This window comes from Telmatherina bonti (genome assembly GCF_933228915.1).
Source record: "Telmatherina bonti genome assembly, chromosome: 21".
In the NCBI taxonomy this organism is placed as follows: domain Eukaryota; kingdom Metazoa; phylum Chordata; class Actinopteri; order Atheriniformes; family Telmatherinidae; genus Telmatherina; species Telmatherina bonti.
In genome coordinates, this window is record NC_136630.1 from 14,024,728 (window position 1) to 14,040,529 (window position 15,802).

The following is a 15,802-nucleotide window of genomic DNA, read 5'->3' on the forward strand; positions in this document are numbered from 1 at the left end:
TTTTATTCCCTCTTTTCATCTAATCACTTTCTTTTTCTTTTAAACATTTCACTTGTTCTCTGCACTTTGCTTTAATGTTTTTATGAACACAGCATGCTGAATTGTCTTGTAAATGAATGTGCTATACAAATAAACCTTCTTTGTGTTGCCTTTTAACAACTTTGCATTGTCTTGCTGAAACCTACAAGGCCTTCTATGAAAGAGACGTTGCCTGAATGGGAGCATATTGCATTAATGGAACCTTCGCAAATGTATGTAAGTCGCCCGCCCCATAAGCACTGATGCAACCCCAAACTATCACAGATACAGACTTTGTTGTGTTTGAACCAATCGGCAACCTCTGCCAGTTAAAAGACAAACCTATGCGGAAGTGCTAAAATTTGCAGTTCCTTCCTCCTCCTCTCTGAGATGGCTCCATAACAGAGCAAATCTCTATTGACTCCCATGTCCTTTTGATTGACAGGTAGCCAATATCCGGCTGCAAGAAGTCAGAATGTAGCGCAACTGCAGTTTTTAGCCGACTTATCTTTAGCCTGCCTACTTCTGCTGGCTGGTTAGCTGCCGTTAGCTCCAAGTTAGCTCTTATCTACAGACAGGTCAGAATTTAATAGATGTCAATCATCCACCCCCCACGCTCATACCCCCCCTCTCAGCTCAACCAGGAGCAACGGCACTGCTAAGATGGTGATGGTGGGAACTGCCCCATGAGCTTCAATGCAGCTCATCAGAAACCTACAGGTCGCATCATGGAGGCTCTGTCCAAATTTATACAGTCTATGATGTGAACACAGCATCCGTGGTGCTCAAAGTTTGATTCCTCTGACCATTTTAAATAATCTTTGGCCCAGAAACAATGTTGGCATTTCTGGATCATGACCACATATGTTTTTTGCTTTGCATGATGGAGCTTTAACCTGCATTTGTGTATGGCAAGATGAACTGTGTTCAAAGACAGTCATTTCTGGACATGTTTCAGTCCACGATTTCCAGTAGAGACTTGTGCCCGTTTCTAATGCAACACTGACGTCCAAATGGTCACAAGCTTCCAGTTTTGACCTCCATTCCTCCTTATTCCCTGAAACATTTGATGGCATTATACACTGTAGATGGTGTGATCTTCAAAGTCTTTGTAGTTTTACATTGAGAAGTATTTTCTGAAAACAGTTCCTGCAAAATGGTGAATTTCTGCCAATATTTACATCTGCAAGGCTCTGCCTCTTTGAAAGCTCCTTTTATACCCAGCCATATTACTGAACTCTTTCCAATACTATTAGTTGTCAAAGTTTTTATTTTTTTTATTTGTGCCAAATATTTTTGCTGCCTTTTGGTCCCCAGTTACAACTTATTCTCGAAACATATTAGTGCCATTTAATAAAAAAGGTGTTTTCCATAAAAAGTTAAAATGTCTCAATTTCAACATCCAATATGTAGTTTATGTTTTACTAAATACTTCTAAAATATGGGTCTAAGAGATCTGTAAATCCCTGTCTTGTGTTTATACTTACATTTTCTAGTGTCCCTTTTATTTCCTGAGAATTGGGTTTGAATATTCCATACTATATATAGATAATGTACAAATAACTTGGCACAAATGCACAGTCAACACATACTGCAGTGCATATGGTTCTTTCCAGTAATGTTCTGTGCGCTTTGTGTGGCAGGCTTTTCTGTGGTGAAAGTGCTGCCAGGGTGGATGTGTTGTGGTAGAGTCTAAAGTAAGTCAATTTGTTCTCATTGCCGTGCAGCTGCAGTGCTTCAAGAGAATAAGCTGCAGTGTTTTTGAAAGCTGGAGTAACTTTAGAGACTTATACTCACAGAATTTAAAAGCACACTCTCACTCTTTTAATACAAAGATTTTTTATATGTTCTCTGCAGGAAAAGCCAAAAACGAAAAAAGCTAATTTCTCCCATCTTGCCTTACTGACAACAAACAGATTGCATCCAGGATATGCTTTGCCACAGTGAGATGACAAACAATTTGATCCTTTTTAAAAAAAAAAAAAATTATACGGTCCATTGCCTGTAAAGGCAAGGTAAAATGACATTATTTTCATGTGTTTGCACAACACCAATGTTGACCAAACCACAGAGGAATTATTCTTTTGTAGGTTGGCCTGAACAGACGAAACACATCCAGGTTAATGAATATCAAAGACTTCATAACTGTGTGCCTTCAGCAACATACAAGAAGACAGAGACTGCTGCTGAGTGAGTCACATGTGATTACTCGTATTAGGATCGGCAAATTCATGTCATCCTTCGTGTCATTTATAACCTGGCCCTGAACTATTATCTTGTCACAGATTGTGGTGATGTAACATTGACTGACGTGTGACCTTTCAACGTGAATGAACAAGTGTGTATTGCAGAGAGAATGCGAGGTACATGCATTCAGGTACTGGCTGACGTAGTGAGGCCAGTATCATGCTGGGAGTTTGTATCAGCTAATTTGCCTCATATGGCTCCACAATAAAATATTCAACATGCAATATTGTGTTATATATTTGCACACTAACCTTGAAGCTGAAATTGTTACTCAAAGGCTTACTGCAAAAGGTTCAACAATGTTTTACCACAAGTGGCTTTAATATGCCATAACAACTAACCTCAAATGTGCTTCTTATCCCACTGGAAGGTCAAAGCTACAACTCATATGAAAATATGTGAGATTTGCTGAGCTGGTGTATACAGCAGCACTTCAAACCTGAGAAAAAATACTATGTACATGCAGCACTGATTGAAGAATGGACAGTTATTCCCTTAGAATCAATAGAAAAGTGTTATGATTATTATTATGGGCCCCAATGGAGAGACGGCTGCTATTGTCTGCATCACCATCGCGCTATGAAGTTTGATTTCTGCTCATGTCCAGTGCATTCTGTTAACAATATAATGTTCTGTCAAGATGGATTTTGTTGTGTTATGTTTATTAGAAAGTAAGTCTAAACAACAGAAGTGATGTTTTTGTAATTGTTGTGTATTAAATCAGGTTTTACAGAGTTGCTCAGTCTCAATTGTGATTGTGTGGATCAATGCTGAGCTTAGAGAATCGATTTCTTGTGCATTTTTCTGACTCTTGGAGAATGAAACTGCAAACTGATAGTAAATATCTGCCAATATGGGAGAAATTTTATCACATTGCCAAACATACACTTGAGCATTCGGAACATCAAACCATGTCAATTCAGTAGGTATGTACGCCACATGAAAACTGTTGCAAAAAGAAAAATGTTTATATATATCTATATATCTCTATATATTTAGATAAATATCTATATATAGATATATATAGATATATATGTGGATCTATATCTATACATATATAAAGAGAGAGAGAGAGATGAAGAAATAAAGCAATATACATACATTTCTAGAGCATCTGAACTAAGAAGCAAATGCAAAAGTAGCTTATATCCCCAATTATCAATTTAGCATTTTCTCCATTATACACTTACAGAACCAACCTCTGCTCCTATCTTGCTCAGTCTGCCTACAAGGGCAGGAGAGAGGTCTCCACAGCAAGCCCACTGGGACACCAGCAGCACCCCCAACACAGGTCTAAAGGTTAAACAATCGGAAACATGTGCAGTACATAAATATCTTGGCTGATAGTGATCTCAGCATAAGAAAGCAGGGTTTGCATTGGGGGCTCTGATCAGAGGATGTAACCTCAGATGGAGCAAGAATGACCAGACAGCCATTCAGCTAGTCTTTTGGGGCAGATGGAAGCTGCAACAGTGGCAGTAGCAGCTGTGTACGTGTGTGTGTGTGTGTGTGTATGTGTGTGTTGGGGGGTCTTTATCAGCCAGATGTCTTTATCAGCACTAGAGGACCTCTATCACACATCTCACCTCTGTGCTCTAACAAGAGGTCAGCAGACAACAGCGGACTACCAGGAACTGACTCTCCTAAGTAACTGGATGCGAGCTTGATGATAAATGAACTGGTTTACTCAAAAAGCAGAGTTAATGCAGCAGCATTTTACTACTTCTAATAACTCTGTCTGTGTTCAAATTTCCAGCTGGTTTCTTCTTTCCACCCTCTGCCCACTCAGATTTCTTGATGTCGGACCATCAGACGCTTTATTCCAGATGTATTTGGATCTGGGTCTCAGCCTCTGGAGGGGGGTGGACTTTTTATTTTAGATTTTTTTTTTTTTTTTTGCTCTGAACCTTTTAAATAAGTTTATCTTTGTCCATGTTCATTTTGTTGCGCCTTTACATTTCATGTGAACAGTGTCTTTGTCTGGCATGTGTTAGTCCAGTCAACCATATTTTAAACCTTGAGACAGCAGCAAAGAAAACGACTTATGAAAACCACAATGCATAGCCTTTCTACCTCTGCCTGCCTCAGATTTCCTGTGCTAAGGATCTGTGCTAGCTTTGTTTTGGACAGCCATGCATGTGTCAGCTCCAGCTTTCTAGCCATTTTCGAGCCACACACAGTCTTTAGTTAGAAAGACTCCAACCAAGGGATATGATCTGATCAATGAAGACTGGTTTTCATCTTGATGTCTATGAGCCATTTCTGGGCTACAAGTGTGCTGCTCTGCTGTGATTTTATGTTTTTTGTTTTTTTTAATTTTGCACATTACACCTTTGATGCACAGTTTAATCTTTGCAGGTATTTAAAGAGATTGTTGTCTCATATCCTGAGTTCCATCTATATTTTTGTCTCAGTTGTCCACGCTAAAAATGTATTAAACTCCTATTTTTGTTGACTGAAGTCAAGAAATAATATGAACACTGAACAACTTCTTGCACTGAAGAAAATACAAGCTGCCAACACAACCGAGAACTTATTTTACTCCTTAAGCTAACTTTAACATTTGCTACACAAAGTTTTATTTATTAAGTCTGTTTGATCAAGGTCCACTTAATTAAATCTTTCCACAGAAAGAGGATCTTTCTTACGTGTACGGCATAAAAGAAATGAAATTGCACTCTTGACTTCAGTGTTTGAGACACATTTTTCAGGGTCGATATATCAATTTATCAAACAATCCGAGCCACGGAAAATAATAAGTGTGGGTGCGTCAGAAACTTAGGCTGCCTTGGAGTCCTCTCGTTATTATCCTGCATCTGAAGGTCTTGAAAACTTATTTTCTTCACCAGCGATGACATCCTGCATAATAACAATATGAAGAAGTTGTAACAGGGTCAATTTATGACATTTTTAGTTTTTTTTTTTTTTTACGCCTTTGGAAAAACCAGAACATAACAATTTCAGAATCTGACAAATGGTTATTTATGAAACAAGTAAATCTTATGTATAAAATATGGTTATGTTTTGAAATTTAATCATTATTTTGCAGTTATTTTCCTAAGAAGGATTTCGGATTATGCAAGCAAATACTTATCGTGTCCTGAGAGTCTGAAACTGCTTTTTATTTTCCCCCTTTTCTGCTATGGTAAATGTTTACATTATAATGCAATGCAGTTTATGATATTTGCTTGATCCAGTTTGGTTAATCTCTTGTTTTCCTCCTGCTTTGTTTGATTATGAGCAGGACTACTTGTTTGTGGGTGAAGCAGATGTTTTAAAAAATCTGCTTCAAATAATGACGTGTGAAGGTTGATTATGGTTATAGATTCATTTTTCAATCTGATAAAAATTGCTTTTTTGTTGAAGAATCTGACACACAAGCTTTGAATGAGGTCGAGCCGTACTTCCTTTCAGTCCTTCAGTCTCCCTCAGCTTATTATCCAGTAAATTCAACAAACATTTGGTTGAAGCTGCAGCAAGCAAAGGTCAAGAAAGCATACAGCTTTGTTTCTGTAGAGAACTGTTGAGAACAGTGACCATGTCCTCCTGTGTATAATAAACATGTGAGCATTTGGCCTGCTCTATTTACCTCCTAATGAGAAACAAAGATCTGTGCTGGAGAGACTTGCATGCCTTAGATGATGGAAAAAAAAAAAGGAGAGAGAAAAAAAAAGAAGAAAGCCCTCAGAATAATTCAAACCATTTGTGTGCACAGGGGACATGAAAGCTTTGCGTGGATAAATTCACCATATAGCAGATGAGATGAGTTTCAGTGTATTATCTATTTGTGTGGCATAAAATGGCCGTGTGCCAGATGGGTAGGGGCCCCCCATCATCCCAGAGAGTAAAATAACACGACGCTTGTAGATGACCTACCTGGCATGATACTTCCATCATAAAACAGTGGAAACCACGGTTTCATTCACGTTAAATAAAAACAACAGACAGATTGAGACTTGGGTTTAGCTATGCACGCCACAGAAACATTGCTACAAGAGTCAGTAGATAATGTTTGCAGATTGCGTCTTTGTTGTCCGCTTCTTCATATTTTTTCTAAACATGACGAGAACAGGATAGCCCTCCAAACGACACTGGAAAACACGACTGTATAGTCTGGGCTGTGGGAATACAATCATGAGCAGACAAAGGCCAGTCCAACCGCCAACTCCCCCCCAGCCAAACTCTAAGCAACAGTGATTTGGGAGCAGGACAGGACTCAGGATTGTAAGAGTATCTGGAAGGCTCGCCGGTGTTTAAACTTCAGCGAGTCCCTCAACCAACAAGCTTATAGCCTGCATTCTCTCCTGCTGGGACAGAAATATACTCATCTAAACGCCAGCAGAAGGTGGGCACTATTGATCTGCTCCCCGTGCAATATCTCCTCTTACATCCGTAATTATTCTCCTTCAGCGGCTTTCACCGCGTGCCCCCGCTGCCCGATGGGCTGGCTTCCTATTTGCCTCCTTGTTAAAGATGCTCTATGGTCTCACAATTCACGTTGCACTGCCAACGACCCCTCTCTCTTAACCCCGACATTTTCAAATATTTCATGGTTCAGTCCCAGGCTGAGGAAGGCGGCTTCGGCACGGCACAATTACAGTGGTTAGCCGGACTCCTCTGGTGGAGCCATGCTGGCTCCCAAAGTACCATGACTCGCAAACAGGCGGCCAGGAAAAACAGAGCAGTGTCAGAGAGGCCATTCTTCTTCTCCGCTGATTCAACACTCTTCCTATATACGCAGAAAGACTGATGGGTTAATTGCAGCGACACTTTATATGACTGAGTGAAGTAGTTTCCAACCTTTCTGGCTCTGACACCTTTTGAAAGAAGGAGAAAAAAAAAAAACACCATGTTCCTGTCATAAATGAAAAGTTGAATTCATAAGTAATAAAGGACACCCTGGCTGGATAAAGTACACTTCAGCCTCACTTGGGGGAGGCAATAGTTTCAAATAGCTAATGTTAAGGTAAACTTTAGATGGTTAGGGCTAAATGCTGATGTTAGAGGCTTAATTTGCTGGCTTTATGAGTAATTCGTGTTACTGATACTGACAATATATCAACCTACAGAGCACATGTTCATTACTTCCTGATGGCGGCATTCATGGCGTGATTCAGTCGGACGGCTGATGATGATGTCACTACGAAGTTTCCAACTAGTTTATTGCAGCCCAGACCAGCAGCAAAAATCAATCTTGCGTGCAAATTTACAAAGGAACTGCTTTTTCCTCAGAGAAGCTCTTAGTGTAAAACTTGCTGGTGAAATGTGCATTCTCTTGTTTCTGCATTGTGGATTATTTATTAAGACACAAGCTCAGGGTGAAAATCAAAGAGCAACACTGTTGCTGCTTGTATCCTAACAACAAGAAAGTCTGAGGCTTTTATATATTTACAGGCAGATGCAAAGGTCAAAATGTCGACTATGACCTTATGAAAATTTAGACCCTGAAGCTGAATCTAATTGGGAACCGCTGATTAAAGCAAAGGCCACCATGAGCAGCAGCACTGTTTACATTTGTAAAGGACATGTGCTGAAGGAAATAATAAGGGAAACACTGAAGCTCTTTTCCGTAGTGTTTTAGCAAGTTCAATGAGCTCATATCATGGCTGCTACTTGGATATTTTCAGATCATTTAACTAATTTAGAAAACTACCTAAGCAAGAATTACTTTTTGACCAGACACCTTGTCTAAAGTAGAAGCTAAAAACCAACCTGCAGTCTAAGATAGAAGGTCTATGATCTTCCTCTGTGCCTGCAAAGCTCACAGAAAGAGGCAGTAATTTGTCCAACGGTTATGTGATCTCAAAGTCCTTAATGTACTACCCAAAGATTGGATTTTATAGTCTATTTCAGGCGTTTGCCAATCACGCCAAAGAACAGATCATCAGTCCATGAAAGAGTAAACAGAATCACAGATGAAGCTGTTTGAAAGCGATCACTGGATTGGGAAAAAGCTGGGACACCAGCCAACATGCTATGCTACATTTTTAACTTCAGCAACAATCATTAGCGTCTTATAACTTATAAAATTTCCTCCTCCAGCAACCAGCACAAGGCAGACCTACTAACTGGTCTTCTTAACATTTAAATTCGTCATTCAGCTTTAATGAGTAAATCATGGTTAAGATCCTATTCAGTAGCACAAATGATCAGAACATCATCTGTTTTAATCATGAAGAGCAGAATCTGATGGCACGGCTGAAACGAAATGAAAACAAAATGCAACTAAATAAAAGAGTAAAAGTAAAAACAATGCAGCTTGTGCATTAAGTTAATCATCACTGCTAATGTGCACTATGACTCATCCCAGAACTCACTGACAGTGTGTCACACTGAAGGTCAATGTACTCTGGCTTTGAACAGAAGGCATGTGACTCATCGCAGAAATGGCATATTCAATTAAATTCCAGTTGTGAAAGACACAAAGGAGAGCAGCAGCTAATGCTTCATGTCTTTTCCTCCAATGACACATTGTGATTGTTCCGCTTCGCCGGGTTTAGAGATGGTTCTATGTTCATCCTCCCAGTTGGCCTGTAGGGCCTTGTGAATAAACACATAGAGGTTAATGTGTCGTGTTCTTCCCTGTTCTCTGCAGACAGCTCTGACAGGAGGACGAGAGAGGAGAAGAGACTAAAAGGGAAGCTGTTTTGGTAATACACTAATCTGGCTCTCGGATCTCTTTGTTTAAGGTGGTGAGATGGGATATTTTCCCCAAGCTACCACCGAGGAGTTGCACCTCGTGTCCGCTGTGGGTGAGCTGTCAAGGGGAAATTCTTTCTCCAATTGTTTTGGTTTTTTCTTCACTGTTCTTTTTTTTTTGTTTGTTTTGTTTTGTTTTCAAGAGCACCCCTCATTACCTAAGGGGTTTTTTAGTGAACTTGCCATCACCCACACATTCTGACAGCATTGCACACGGCACGGAGGTGATAAACAGCCACAGGCCTCGCCACGGTGATAAGGCTTCTAAGCAGTCCATCAAACAAACAAAGCCAGATAATAAATCTGGAGTGATGTTTAGAAATGCAACGCCATATTGCTCATGTATCACTTCAGTCTATTTAAAATTTTTTCCCCCCACCTACAAAAAAAAAACAAAAAAACTCTCACAGACGTATATATACTTCAGCTTGTCCTGGAAAAATCATTAGAGCACCACCCCTCACACATATAAACACACACACACACACACACACACACACACACACACACACACACACACACACACTGCATGCAGATGGAGAGAAATGGGACTAAGAGCCAGAATGCCTGAGGGGCTTTTCGTGACAATAACCTTCTGCAGTGCTTCTAGTATCCCTCCACCTAGATCACGCAGAGGTGCTGAAGGATGGGTGGGAAAATAAGGAAGATAACCGCACAAAATATTAGGCAAGGAACATTCATACAAAGTACAGAGGAGGAAGAAATCCATGTCATTTTGCTCTCATGGCCCGGGGAGATGGCAGCTAAATGCTCTTTTAAAACAGCTTGAACACTGAAATGATGATGGCTCCTTTTGCCTCAGCAAAGCACATTAATACATAGCTGAATGCCATTTCCACCTTTGTTAAATGGCTCACCTATTGAGTATTCAATTACAAAGAATGTCTCTCATTTGGAAGACAGGACTGGGACCATATAAATACCCTCCCTCCCTCTGAGTGTGGAGCTGCAGAATGCATTGGACAGCAATGGAAGGCATGTGGAGCTCCATGTATGGGGGTGGTATATAATGTTAATGGCAGAGGAGCGAGTGGGTTGTTGGGTATTGGCTGTGGGGCAAATAAAAAAACCAAAAAAAAAAACCTAAGCTTTTATATTGAGGAAGCCCCTTTTTTTTTTTTTTAACCATTTCCAGAAAAAAAAAAAATTATCAGTCCGGGTGATTAACCCAGCGCTGCTTAATCATCCTATTTGTCTAAAATTCCCAATACAAATCTGCTAGTAATGATCCAATCCTTTCCCCCGCATAGTGTGGTTTATCTCATATGCTCAAATAGCTAAAGCAAATTGTGGCTAATTTTATCAGCAAATTCTACTGGCATGTGGTTTTTCCAGCGGTAATGATTCCCCCATTCGGGCCTAATTAACTGCGGCCATTAAACTGAGGGAAATGTAATGCCGTGGGTTCCGTGTCAGGTAGTCAGAGGAGGACGGCACAGGAGGACTCAATTAGGCTTGTGCTGTTCCCAGGTTATCACACGACATGTTTGCCAATTAAGTGAAGTAGCCTCTGATGTCTCTGTGCCTCTGTCGGCACCATCTCAGAGGCCCAGGCAATGTAGAAACAGCACTGCTCTCTGGACCTCAACTTCCTCCCCCCCACTGCCGACACCAGTGAAGGAACAGACACTTCACTATGCCCCAAAAAGGCAGTAATTACAGGATGGACGGGAGACTGTTATATAAGCACGAGGCTGCCGATGGGCCAGGCAGGCCGCACTTATGCCAGGTTTCAAACAAGCACCAGCAGGATTGAGTTATAGCAACATTACCGAGGCTAGACTCAGTCCGAAACGCAGACACATTTCCACGTCAGAAGCAGCTAAAAGTGACAAAGGAAACCAAGAGCATCAACAATTTTTTTATGAAAACTCTGTGGGGTTGCTTTACTTACAAACAAAATCAAAAGAGAATTGTGATCAGCCTCAAACAAAAAAGAAAAAAAATTCCTCGCCCTGACAAATAATGCAGTACTTGACTGTCAAATCTGTTAGTCACTTTCAAAACATGAGATCCTATAGCTGCTTTAAACATTTTTTCCGCCAGTGAGTGAGGATAGCTCTGTATCGTGACTCAGTGCGTGTGGGAGAGGAAGGCAGAGACAGGCAGACACATTAGCCTTCCCTTATGGCACATTCTGCGAGGCAATAGGAGTCAGACTGCATGATGCTGACTGTCACTGACTTGTTATGAAAGCATTGCGGGCTGAAGCTTATCCATCACATTGGGGGGTGGAAGCTGGGGTGAGAGGACGGCCAGGCGGGCTGGAGGGGGTGAGTGTGGGCGAGGCAGCCCTGTTGTCTGTCACTCATCATGCACTGCTGCACGACCGCCAACCTTGCCTGGCTTGTGCACAATGGGAGGTCTGGGGCTTGACTGTATGAGCAGTCAGGCACCTCCTGACAGCCAAACAGGGGGCGAAGGCCAAAGGAGTCAAAACACCCCGGACAGGCATTAGTCTTACACAGCGCCTTGAAAACGTCACTGCTTAAGGCAGCTGAGGAGTGAATATCTGCTCTGTTTCTCACTTTCTCACTCATACTTTGGTGTTTTTAACCAGTTTCAGCCCCCACCCCCGAGGAGCAAACCCCAACAGTGTCTCCAAAAGATAATCTCCCTAAACAAACATAGATTGCAATTATCCAAAGTCATTAAATGGTAATGACTGGAGGTGTGAGCAAACTTAAGCAAACAGTTACAGTACCACCCACCTGAAAATACATAACGCCTGCAAAATGTGCACCACAGTTTACTAAAAAAAAAAAAACCAAAAAAACAAAAAAAAACCTGTTCCTCGCAGCAATTAGGGTGCAAGAGAGAGAGGTGCATATGTAAAAGGGAGGTCTTATGTTGGCTGTGGAAAGAAAAGAGGAAAAAAAGCTGAAGTCAGCAACAGCAATAAATCCTCCAATGCTGAGCCGTTTCTTCCAGCTCTGTCTTGGTCTGTGGACCCCATCTCTAACCTGAAGGCAGGGCTCTGTTAAGTAGCTTTAGCAGTGGGGAAGTGAGTACAGTCCAGTGAACATCTATTCCCCTCCCTCGCTCCCCAAACTTGCAGTTTGTCCAGGTGGTGTTTCGGAGTCAGCCTCATCTGGGCTGTTAGAGGATACTTCCCAGCAGAACCGCAGTCTGTGACCAAAGCTTGACCTCCAACCAGAGACACACTTCCACAAAGCTGAGGAAAAAATCAATAGCTCAACTGGCATGAAATAGTGACGAGACTGAGATGAATGATCACTGAACTAATTCCATTAATCTCTTTATGGGGCAGTAATAAGTGAGAAGTTTAATGGCGACTGAGAAGAACAATTAGTGTGATCAAACAGTGGCCACAGAGTTTTGATTTAGCTTAAACACAGTGAAATGATATGGAAGTAAAATTAATCATATGCGGAAAAGCACTCAGCCACAATTTTCACCAACTATGCACAATTCTCTGATTCTGTATCACTAAGGGACTTTTAAAATGTAACAGTATAATCTGTATACTAAGTGGATACAGCTCTTGGATTTCATCTGTACATAATTCTGGATTTTACATTTAAAAAAAAACCCCACTAAGTAATGCATAAATTCTTTTTCTTATTTGTTTATCAAGAATAATAGAATATCATCAGGATATAAAGAAACTAGAGGATGATTCTCCCAAACTGCAGTGCTTGGTATTGCTCTATGGTGTCTTACTGCCATGATTGGAGGTTCAGTTGCTAAAGTTAATAACAACACAGACAGTAAACAATCCCATTAAGCTGAGTCTTGTATGATGGAAATAATAAATGCATTTAAGAAATGCTTTGCTAAATCTACATCTTAGAATAGTATTTCCTCTCAGATGCTTGACATGCATATATTAACAGTATCACTTTATCATTTCTGTTGCATTATATTTTGCACATACTATGTTCAAAACCTATCCTGTACTGTGATAACCTTGTGCTTTTTTAAATTTATTTTATTCAACAAAACCCAGTTTTTCACCATTCATCAGCCAAGAAAGACTTAAATCTGATCTCATGGAGGGTATTTTAAAAGGAAATATTCCATCACACCCAATAACAACAAATAATCAGTTTCAATCAAATTTGCTACTCTTAAAAAAAAAACAAAAAAAAAAAAACAACTTATTCTTATTCAAATCAAGGCATGGCTTTTAGTGAAAATCAACCTAAAATGGTAAAAACACACACACAAAAAAATAAAAACAAACAAAAAACAAACAAACAAAAAACTGAATGGTATTAAACGATCATGATAATAGACAGGCATTATGTTCCACATCTTTCAAAGAAATATAGCTTTTCTTTTCTTTATAGTGCTTGCATAACATGTATGTTTTCTTCTGCTGACAATACCTCCTTAATACAACAGCACACTGTGAGACTGACAAGCCACAAAGACAAGACACACATCTCTGTTGCACTGTGGATGCAACAGCCTTTTAGTTCTTCCTAAAGTTCGTACCAAAACATATGGCGAGGCCACATTTCAGTATTACGGGCCTCGCCTATGGAACAGCCTGCCTGAGGGCCTCAGGGCTGTGGAGATTGTTGATGTTTTTAAAAAAAAGCTCAAGACCTACCTTTTTAGTTTAGCTTATAACTAAGTTTTAACATTCTTATATTAACCCATATTTATCTTTCTTTTTAGTTAATTTTATTTATTTATTTATATATTTTATATATTGATTTACATAGTATAGATTTTATTATTTTATTTTAATGGATTTTATTTTTGTTTAGTTATCACTCCAGCTCTCTCCTCATCGGGGTCCTCTTCGCCGAGGGCTGCCCCTGCTCTGACTGCATGGGTGTTGCTGTGGGGGCTGTCCCTGTCTGGTGGGTCGGGATCCAGCGCTGCAGCTTTACGGTTGTGGCGTGGGTCCTGTCTGCCCGGACCCGGGTGGCCCCCATGGTGATGGCCTGGGTGGTCTTGGTTGGGGGTAGCCCTTTGTGTAGAGGCTCCCTGAGAATACCGTTTCCTTATCTGGTGCACATCTGGTGCAAATGCACCTGGCCATTCATTCATCTTCTTTTAACTGTTACAGGGCAAATAGGGCATGGGTGAGGGTGGTTGTGGGTGGGTGAAAGGGGATGTGTATGTGTGTTAGTGTTTTATCTATTTTGATGTAAATTGTTTTATAATGTAAAGCACTTTGTATTGTTTTTAAGCACGAAAAGTGCTATACAAATAAAGTTTGATTTGATTTGATTTGATTTGATGCTTGTGGCTGAGGGCAGAAAGGGCAAAAATGCCCGTCATATTTTTTTCATCACAAACATGCTGCTACATGTCTGCTACAAGTGGACACAAAAATATCTGTATAAAGAAATTTATATTTATATATAAGTTTATAACCACCTCTTTTCTACGCACTGTGAACGGTAAACACATGTATTGCAGATGTTGATATGTATACATGGTGAGTATACATGGACCAATCACGGACCAGGATCATTTTCTATTTGCCTCAAGCATCGGCTTGACTGAAACTAAAAGAAAAACAGTAATGTAACAATCGTTTAGCTAAAATATAGTTTTAAAGACATTTTAATAGCCGGATATGTGCAGGGGGGAAAGTCATAAGGATGACAACGGCAACGTACATTTAATCCTGTGGTTGATGAAACTTCAGTAACAGTTTTGCAGTGGTGCATCTACTAAGTAGTAGGATGAGTAACATGATTAAACTTTTCGATGATCTTGATAAATAACTAAAATAGACAAATGCACAGCTATTACAGAATACATCCACCTTTGCAGTTAGTGCATAAAATCCCACAAGAAGACTTCATAATTCTCAGAAAGTGTTGGCATACAGAACATCTGGTCTGAGCAGCTCTGAACACATGTTTTGTTTCACTCACCGTCTCATTGCCAAACAGGATGTCAACATAAGGCATAACCTTCATCAGGGGCTCTTTAAAGTACTGGCTGATGAATGGTGCTGAGAGGTTCATGCAGAAGATTTTGTTGTTTTCTGAAGCGTGCTTTGCCACCTTGAGGATTGACTCCGGGGACACGGTGAGGAAAAATCCCTGAAACAAAAATCCAAAGACAACAGTATTCACTACATCAGGTTTTCAGCAGTCTGACTGACACCATATGAATCTAACAAATGAATCATCACAGCACCACTTCACAAGCAGCGTTATTGATGTTTTGACAGCGCAACATGGGCCAGAAAAGGACTGAACTGTGACGGGATCCTATAAACGCAAACTCTTTAAACTGCTAATTTGTGGGTTTGGGAATCTGGCAAGGCGGTTTTGGGATGATATAGCTTTATATTACAGAAACAACATTGTTCTGAAAGACCTGAAAAAAAAAAAAAAACAACAGCAGAACTAACACTTATCTGAAATGGTTTCTTAGAGCCTACACTGAGCAACAAAGAAAAGGAAAAAAAAGTAGAAAAAAACCATCCGGGACAAAGCCTATGTGGCTGGACTCCAAGGCTCGTATTGGAGGAAGCAACATGCACGTATCCGATGATACGGTGAACAAAAGTCTTGTCTGGACTCTCCTTACTTGGAAACAAGAGAGGCAGGCTCACTCATTGTGTGAATGAATACAAATCAGGTAAGAAAACACCTTTGTGTTTCAGGTGGAAACCTGAAGCGAGACTCTCCTGCAAGCCACACAAAAACACTCCTCCTTTGATACTGATCTTCTTAACCTTGTTTTTCAGCGACAAGCTGCTCTGTAAAACCACTGTGTCACAATAGGGGCAAAGGGGAGGAGGGTAGGAAAGGAAAGTTTCAGCACAGTGATACATTTAATCTGACTGAAAAGCTCCTATTGTGAAGTACAGTGCAGT

The 15,802-nt window shown here is 40.4% G+C and overlaps 1 protein-coding gene across 1 annotated transcript in view; it reads right to left on the reverse strand.

Annotated features, from left to right (window-relative positions):
* LOC306771889 (adenosine kinase-like) overlaps positions 1-15,802 on the reverse strand; it is a 119,765-nt gene that overhangs the window by 25,148 nt on the left and 78,815 nt on the right. Inside the window, exon 5 of the mRNA XM_079261211.1 lies at positions 14,850-15,020. Coding sequence (XP_079117337.1) covers positions 14,850-15,020 — 171 coding nt within the window. The remainder of the gene's footprint in view (positions 1-14,849; positions 15,021-15,802) is intronic.